Source organism: Phoenix dactylifera, unplaced genomic scaffold (genome assembly GCF_009389715.1).
Source record: "Phoenix dactylifera cultivar Barhee BC4 unplaced genomic scaffold, palm_55x_up_171113_PBpolish2nd_filt_p 000586F, whole genome shotgun sequence".
NCBI classification, from domain to species: Eukaryota; Viridiplantae; Streptophyta; class Magnoliopsida; order Arecales; family Arecaceae; genus Phoenix; species Phoenix dactylifera.
In genome coordinates this window covers 78,925-86,067 of record NW_024067986.1, presented here as the reverse complement: position 1 = coordinate 86,067, position 7,143 = coordinate 78,925, and the positions used below count along the sequence as shown (strand labels likewise).

Sequence of the window (7,143 nt, the reverse complement as noted above, 5' to 3'; positions counted from 1 at the left end):
TTGGCTTGGGAAAGTTAGACTTTTTTTATCTTATATAATTTTTTTTCATGAAACATAAAAATTTTATTTTCAAAAGAAATTATTTTTTTCTTTTTTTATAACTTGTAAGCCAAACTAGTAAGAGGTTAAAATAGTGGGTAGACCAGAACTACAAGGCTGCAACCTAGATTGAAGCAAAAAATATTATTCATTAACAAAAGCAAGCAAGGAGATGAGAAACAGCTCACCGTCAATGTTTTGGTGTGTTTTGTACGAAATCATTTGAAGAGGAAACGCATGAAGCGACCTCGTCCCAGTCCCCATCGCTGCCACCCCCCACCTGCCCCTTGCCGGCTTTTGCTTGCAAGCGTCATCCCTTCGTCCCTTCGCCAGCTCTCCCTTTCCACTATATATTATAGAATTAAACCCCCATTCTTCTCCAATTCCCACACCCGCCTTTTCTTTCTCCCGCATCGCTCTCTCATTATTCCTAACTCCACTCCTTCTCCCCTGAAACCGATGGCCAAACGCTTCCGCCTTCGTCTTTCCCGCGTCATCACGTCCTTCCAGAGCTGCCGCACTAAGGATGACGCCGGCGTCACCGATACTACCACCCCCTCCTTCCGTCTCTCCCCCGTTAACCACAAGGCGCTCGACATCGACTTCCCTCCGCCGCCGTCTCCCGCTGCCCCGGCGTTCCTCCGCCGACACCCGCCCGTCGTCTCCGCCGCGTGCGGCTGCCGCCCCTCCCGCCGCGGCGGCCACTTATCTGCCGCCGGCGACGAGGCCGACGACCTCGCACTCGCCCGAGGAACCCCGGCGTACCTCTGGCGGAAGGACGAGAAGTGGCACGTCGTCGCCTATGCCGCCGGCGGCGGCAACGGCGATGATTTTGCTTCCTCCCCCCGCCGGAAGATCGATTCCGACGACGGCGGGGACATCTTCCCGCCGGTGGCGATGGCGCGTGCGAGGCGGAGGGAGGTGGAGCGGCGCCGCCTGCGGCGGCGAGCGGAGGCGAGAAGATCGTCGCGATACCGAGCGCGGGTGAGCACCTCATCGGCGGACAGCGGGTGGTTCAGCAGCGATGGGGACGAGGAGAACGACGAGCGGGAGGGCGGCGATAATTTCGACAAGGAGGACGAGGACGACGACGACGACGAGACGGAGACTTTGGTCTCGTCGACGGACAACTCGTCAGATAACGTGCTTCGGCGGAGAAGAATGACGAGGCGGCGGAATGGGGAGGTGGTGAAGTGCTTACCGTCGCCGGAGGGGGCGGCAGCTGCGGTGCTGCGGAGGCTGGTGCCGTGCGGGGCGGCGGCGATGGCCGAGGGGAAGGTGAGGGAGAGCTTCGCGGTGGTGAAGCGGTCGGAGGACCCGCGGGCGGACTTCCGGCGGTCGATGGCGGAGATGGTGGTGGAGAAGGAGATGTACGAGGCTGGGGACCTGGAGCAGCTGCTGCACTGCTTCCTATCTCTCAACTCGCGGCGCCACCACGGGGCCATCGTGGCGGCCTTCTCGGATATCTGGGACGCGCTCTTCCCCGCCACCGCCACTCCGGCCGCCGCGGCCCCAACTTTTCCTAAAATTAGTTATAAGTAGTATTACAGTAAACCCTTACTATAGTTTCAGATTATAAATTATATATTTTGATTTTAGTGCTTGTGGGTGATGGGTTAGGTTTCTTTGCGTGGATCCGTGTCGTGTTTTCATGGGGTGGCGGTGGTGGAATTGTGAATACTTTGAATGTATTTTCCTTCTGAATGGATGATGAAAAGTTTTAAAAAACCTACAGTCTTCTTGAATGGAAGATAAAAAATTTAAAAAAAAATTGTAGGAACATCCTTTCTACTTCAAGCTAATTATATTGAGATCTCAAAAACTTAAAAAATTTAAATTAATGATAAAATTTTATTTTTATTGATATATAATCTAGCTGTCTATCTAGATTTTGATATTGTTAACAAAGTGAGCAAAAGGCTAAAAATATTATTGATTCGGAAAAGTCGAGTCGTGGCTTTCAAGTGCTCTATCTTTTATCACCCATCTATCTCTACAATTCTCAAAGCATTATATTTTCTATCAATTATCATTCATCTATCTAAATAAATTTTAAAGTGCTTTATCATTTATCATTCATCTATATGTATAAATTTTAAAACATTTCATTCTATATCATTCGTCTACATACATATATCTCAAATCACTTTATTTCTATTATTTATCTATTTCCACAGATCTTTAAGCGCTCCATTCTCTATCATTCATCTATCTACAAATATCCCAAAACGCTCCATTCTCAATTATCTATTATTCTACATAGATTTCAAAGCATTATATTTTCTATCATTCATCTTCCTACATGTATCTCAAGGTGCACCATCTTGTGCCATTATCCTTCTATATATATCTCAAAACACACCACTCTCCTTTGCCAAAACAAGTTTCCTGGCCCAAGTTAGTGGGTAGGGCAATTTTGAGATTTTATAAAATTTTAGTTATGAGATATCTTAGTATGATAATATTTTATAATATCATACTTTATAATAGAAATAGACGGTTGGGCTAATTGGCATTTTTAAACTTTTGTGGTCTGTAGATAAATGGCAAATTTGAGGTGGTGTTTCTCCTAACTTTATTTACTGCCTGAGACAATGATCCATGTTTTGGGGAGTGACCTTTAACATTTTAGGGGTCTTAATCACTCTTGCAGACGTATTCTGCAGATATTGTGCAACCGAAATTCGAGTTGGGACATGATATTTGATACATGGTACAAACTCTAAGATTTCGGATTATGCTTTTTTTTTGTTTTTTCCATAAAATTTTACGAGTCCAAAAGCATTGTAGTTCACCGAAGACGTAAGGCGCCGGCCTTGCCCCAACATTCTGGTCAGGCTGACTAAGTTTGTCTCTGCCACCTTTCCTTTCCTCATTATCGCCGCCTTCAACACCTCAACACTTCAACACCACATCCGTTTCCTAACACAATGCAAATCTGCTATTATCTTGCTACTCACTGTTTGATTAGTCAGTAGCTCAAAGAACGTTCTGCTGCCCTTGGTACGTGCAAGGTTCAGAGTCAAATGGGAATGTAGTTAATTGATCTACGTGCAATATGAAGCTGCAGCAGGGCATAGTAATGAACAGATCATTTAATTAGTTCCTGGGCACTTAAACCGTTTAACTAATAAACCGAACGCTTGAACATCGTAGGTACCAAAATTCCTTTCCAAGCAGCATTTTGGGATTTATTGTTATCACTTATGAGCTTTGCTTCTGTCTTACAAAACAAAAATTATATGATTGTTTGCACCACGTAGCGGTGTACCATGCCAATTATCTTAGTTTTTGGCTATTGGTTAGCCATTGAGGCGAGTGCATAATGAATGGAGCCCATACTAAGAAATTGAGGTGCATGGCCATGAGGTGCATGGGGTGCAGGTAGAATTTCTCAAGGAGTGGGGACCTTCATGTCCAGATCATGATAATAGAAAATCCATGCGTACGCATGCAGATTAGGCTTTCTGCATTGGAGCGGTATTCTCGGACCACCAAGTGGAGTCTCAGTTTAGATGTTTTTGCTTTGGGAGACTCAATGATGGCCCACTGTTCATTGTACATGATGATTCGGTTTCCCTTTTTTCCAATGCCATCTGGTTATTCGCAATGGTCCACGAGAAGCTGGTTCACCATGTGAGATTTAGAATTTCGGTAGATCACCCCGGGGGATGTTTGTGGGCAAGTGGGTTCACCATGTGAGATCAAGACTGATTTGCCTTCATGGTTGGCCCTCATTTTATTAGACCAATCAATTATATAAAACTAAATCTAATTTTATGATAAATTAGTATAAATACATTATACTCACATAGTGCAAGCTTTGGAATTGCCACTTCATTTTCTTTTGGCTTTAGTAGTGTTAGATTTACTAAAATATTCTCAATTTATTGCAAACAGATTAACAAGTAAACATCATACCTAATTGCTAGCAGACAAATATGCCTAAATGATGATTATACTGTTCAGTGTTTGGCCAGATTGCCATGGATTTCACCCCTGACCTGTAACATTTAATATAGAACAGATATTCTAGACCATGTATTAGCATTCTAGTTACAACTTTGCTAACAATATTAAAATAACGGAATAAATATAAAGCTATAGAATTAATTTCATCATAAGTTAACAAAAACTAAGGCGGACCAACGCTGTTAAGATACAAGCAAACAAAATCTCAAATCCTTCACTGACACGTTTACTTTGGCAAGCCTTCTATTGCATAAACATATAGCTCACCATGGAGATAGTTTCTTAAATTCCCACAACACCACTCATCTTGGATAACTTTTACTTCAGCAGGGAACAACTGTCAGTCAAGAAACAGCTTCCAGCATCCATTGCAGTTCAATCCAAGATCAAAACTTAAGAGGAAGACTTCACAAGGATAAAGGACGAAAAATCATCCACCGACATGGCCTTCGGCAACTGATTAGAACATACAAGCATCCATCATGGAAGCAATAGTGTTTGTCAGCACCGAGCAGTCACTGTTGTCAGCCACAGGAGGGCCATGAGCATCGAAAGAATGCCAACAAAAATCGCCAGTGTTTCAGATGGTTGTACCCGTTGCCCATAGCAGCCTGTTGCTATTTTATAACGGTACATGGCTGACATCAGCTTTATCACTTTCAGGTACAGCAACAGGAGCTGGCTGTTGTTTGAAAACTCTCACCTGACAGAGCACACCACCAGCTTCATCAGCAAAAGTTATCTTCTTCTGTTTCTTAGAAACACCTTTAGGTGGAGTCGCTTCTTTGTTCTCAGCTAATCTCTGTCATCAATAAAACATGACTGGGATCAGATCATAAGCTAGCCCTTAAAAACGGCAGATCAGTAAACATTTCAAGCAAAATAGGAAAGAAAACCAACCATTATTTTACAAAAACGATTGCAATCCTTTGTCATCATAGATAACCACCTCCTTGTGGTCCTTTCAAGTTCTGATGCATTATCAGCAGCAGCTCTGATCTGTGAATAAAACAATCTTCTTAAACAACCGAACAAGACTAAAGAGACAGGAATAACCCAACAAATAAGTTTTGCAAGAAAGAAAGTTGTGAAAGATTTTAAATACTTGAAAAGATTATCTCCCATGGTAATGATGCATAGAAAATGCCAGAATGAGGTTTGTAGAGGTAAGGAAATCTGGTAGCAATGCAAATATAAAGTTACACCACACGCAGAGAGATAGATGCAAACATATTGGGCATTGGATCCAACAACTCAGTTAACAGGCCTAGAACTAGGACTCTCAAAAAGGATAAAGATTAAGGGTTAAATGAAGCAATTTGAACAAAGGAATTGATAGTTGAATAACACAATCGTGCAATATCAGCTAACAATTTCAAATGGCAAGACACATCAAGCAATGTCCATGCAATCATGTACTATGAATGGGTCGGACTTAGCAATATTGAGGTGGTAGGAGCAGACTAAAAACAAGGTAGTTACCACTGAAATTTTACATTCAAACTCAACTATAACAAAAAAAAAGTGGCAAATTTCAAAATGTAACATTATAATTTTCAAAGAACACCAAACAAAGAAGTATTCCAGGAAGAAGAATAAAGGGTCAAAAACCATGAAGTCTAATGGGTGGGTTCAATTTGAAGAGAATGATTGAAACAGGTCTTCAGATTGTTTATCCTTAGGCAGGAATCATGGGAACTCAGGAACTTATCCACGTTTCAAGTTTCACTTTTGCTCCTACTGAAGCATCAGAACTGGGTTCTGCTAGACATGCATAAGTTTGTGTGGTATTAGACATAAATGCAGATGTCCAAGTGAAATCAATATTGTTATTTTGCAAAGCTATTTGGGGCCTATTGGGTTCCGAACCATAATTTTTACCTCATCAACAGTAAATTTTGAAGGTAGAGAAGAACATGATTCCAAAGAAAGAGTTTCTTCCACAATGTTTTTCATGGACTTCAACCCCTTCAGAAGTTTCATTGCAATGTTTTCTATATCATGCATCTGTCGTTGTGAGAATTCAATGGCCTTCTCAGCTTGTTGGAGAAATGATGAACTCTTCATGCAAGAGCAAGGTGTCTTCCAAGAAGCATCCGGCGACCTAAGAATTCCTTCGTTAACTGAAAGAAGGGAGCCAATATTGTGGTTCTTTGGTTTCGTCCTCATTCGCTCAGGTGCCAGCAATGTTTCAGCTTCCTTGTGACCTAATACCAATGACGATGTCTTCATTTTAGTCCATGTCTCAAATCAAAGCCTCTTCTAACTCTGAAATTTTTTTAGTTACAACCTATAGGTGTAAAAATAAATACAAACATATACAAATGGTTTACTTACTACAGAGTTGGCTGGCATCACATAAATCGATGTCATTCAAAGCCTGACACAGCTTTTCTTGAGAAGTCGGAGAAATGGCCTGCAAAGTAGTACTGGAAATTAAGTCCACAGCATCAGATATGGACCATCTAAGAAATAAATTATTAGTATAATTCAAACCTTCGTTTTGATAATAGCTTTTTTGGAGGATTATCTACTAACATCCCCTGATCATGTTTGTCTTCTTTTTCCATGTCCTGTCCCTTTTCATCAATTAACTGGGAGATTTCAACTGGCTCATCTTTAGCGGCATGCAACTTTTCTTCCACTCCAAAAGATGAACATTTTTCTGCAGCCTTTGATAAACTATCAGCATAATGCAAGCCAATGAGACTACTGGAACATGGCAGGGAACTTTTAGAAGACCCCAAATCAGGTGCGCCAGTGAGTTTCTCGGGGTCAATCAAACCAGATATTTCAACAGAATCAGATGTTGCTTCCTCTGTATGGCCTTTCACTTGGGAAGACAACTCCTGCATCTTATGTGAGAGTTTAACAAGAGCATGTGAATCGGCACCACAGCATGTATAGGAAGACTCTGCGGAGTAAAACTTATATGCTTCTGTAGTGGAGAACTCTTCTATATCAGTTCTAGTTCTCTCATTACTTTTTTTTCGTTCATTCCGCAGCGACTGTATGATGAGCTGAATTACTAAGGCATTCACCTTCTGTACCAGTATTAAAGACTCCACCCAAATCATGTTCCTTGGACAGGAGACTAGGATCATTGGTCACATCTTCTATGTAACAACATAT

General features: G+C 41.9%; 2 protein-coding genes across 2 annotated transcripts; one reads left to right on the top strand and one right to left on the bottom strand.

Moving 5' to 3' along the window:
* Positions 1–498: 498 nt before the first annotated feature.
* Positions 499–1,581, top strand: LOC120106636 (transcription repressor OFP7-like). The gene has a single exon (XM_039119632.1). The coding sequence runs from the start codon at positions 499–501 to the stop codon at positions 1,579–1,581; it is 1,083 nt and encodes a 360-aa protein (XP_038975560.1).
* Positions 1,582–4,184: 2,603 nt separating this feature from the next.
* On the bottom strand, positions 4,185–7,088 carry LOC120106635. The gene is made up of 5 exons (XM_039119631.1): positions 6,550–7,088; positions 6,349–6,476; positions 5,893–6,218; positions 4,912–5,010; positions 4,185–4,813 (listed from the first exon to the last, which is right to left on the bottom strand). Exons 1-5 carry the CDS (start codon positions 7,086–7,088, stop codon positions 4,634–4,636), a joined length of 1,272 nt encoding a protein of 423 aa, XP_038975559.1. The 3' UTR covers positions 4,185–4,633.
* Positions 7,089–7,143: the final 55 nt, after the last annotated feature.

Excerpts from the sequence above, each read along its gene's own strand:
- LOC120106635 (XM_039119631.1), bottom strand. The coding sequence starts at position 7,088 with ATGATTTGGGTGGAGTCTTTAATACTGGTACAGAAGGTGAATGCCTTA. Across the intron at positions 6,219-6,348 it reads TGATGCCAGCCAACTCTGTA|GTCACAAGGAAGCTGAAACA; the intron begins GTAAGTAAACCA and ends CATTGGTATTAG. Across the intron at positions 4,814-4,911 it reads ATCGTTTTTGTAAAATAATG|AGATTAGCTGAGAACAAAGA; the intron begins GTTGGTTTTCTT and ends TATTGATGACAG.
- LOC120106636 (XM_039119632.1), top strand. The coding sequence starts at position 499 with ATGGCCAAACGCTTCCGCCTTCGTCTTTCCCGCGTCATCACGTCCTTC.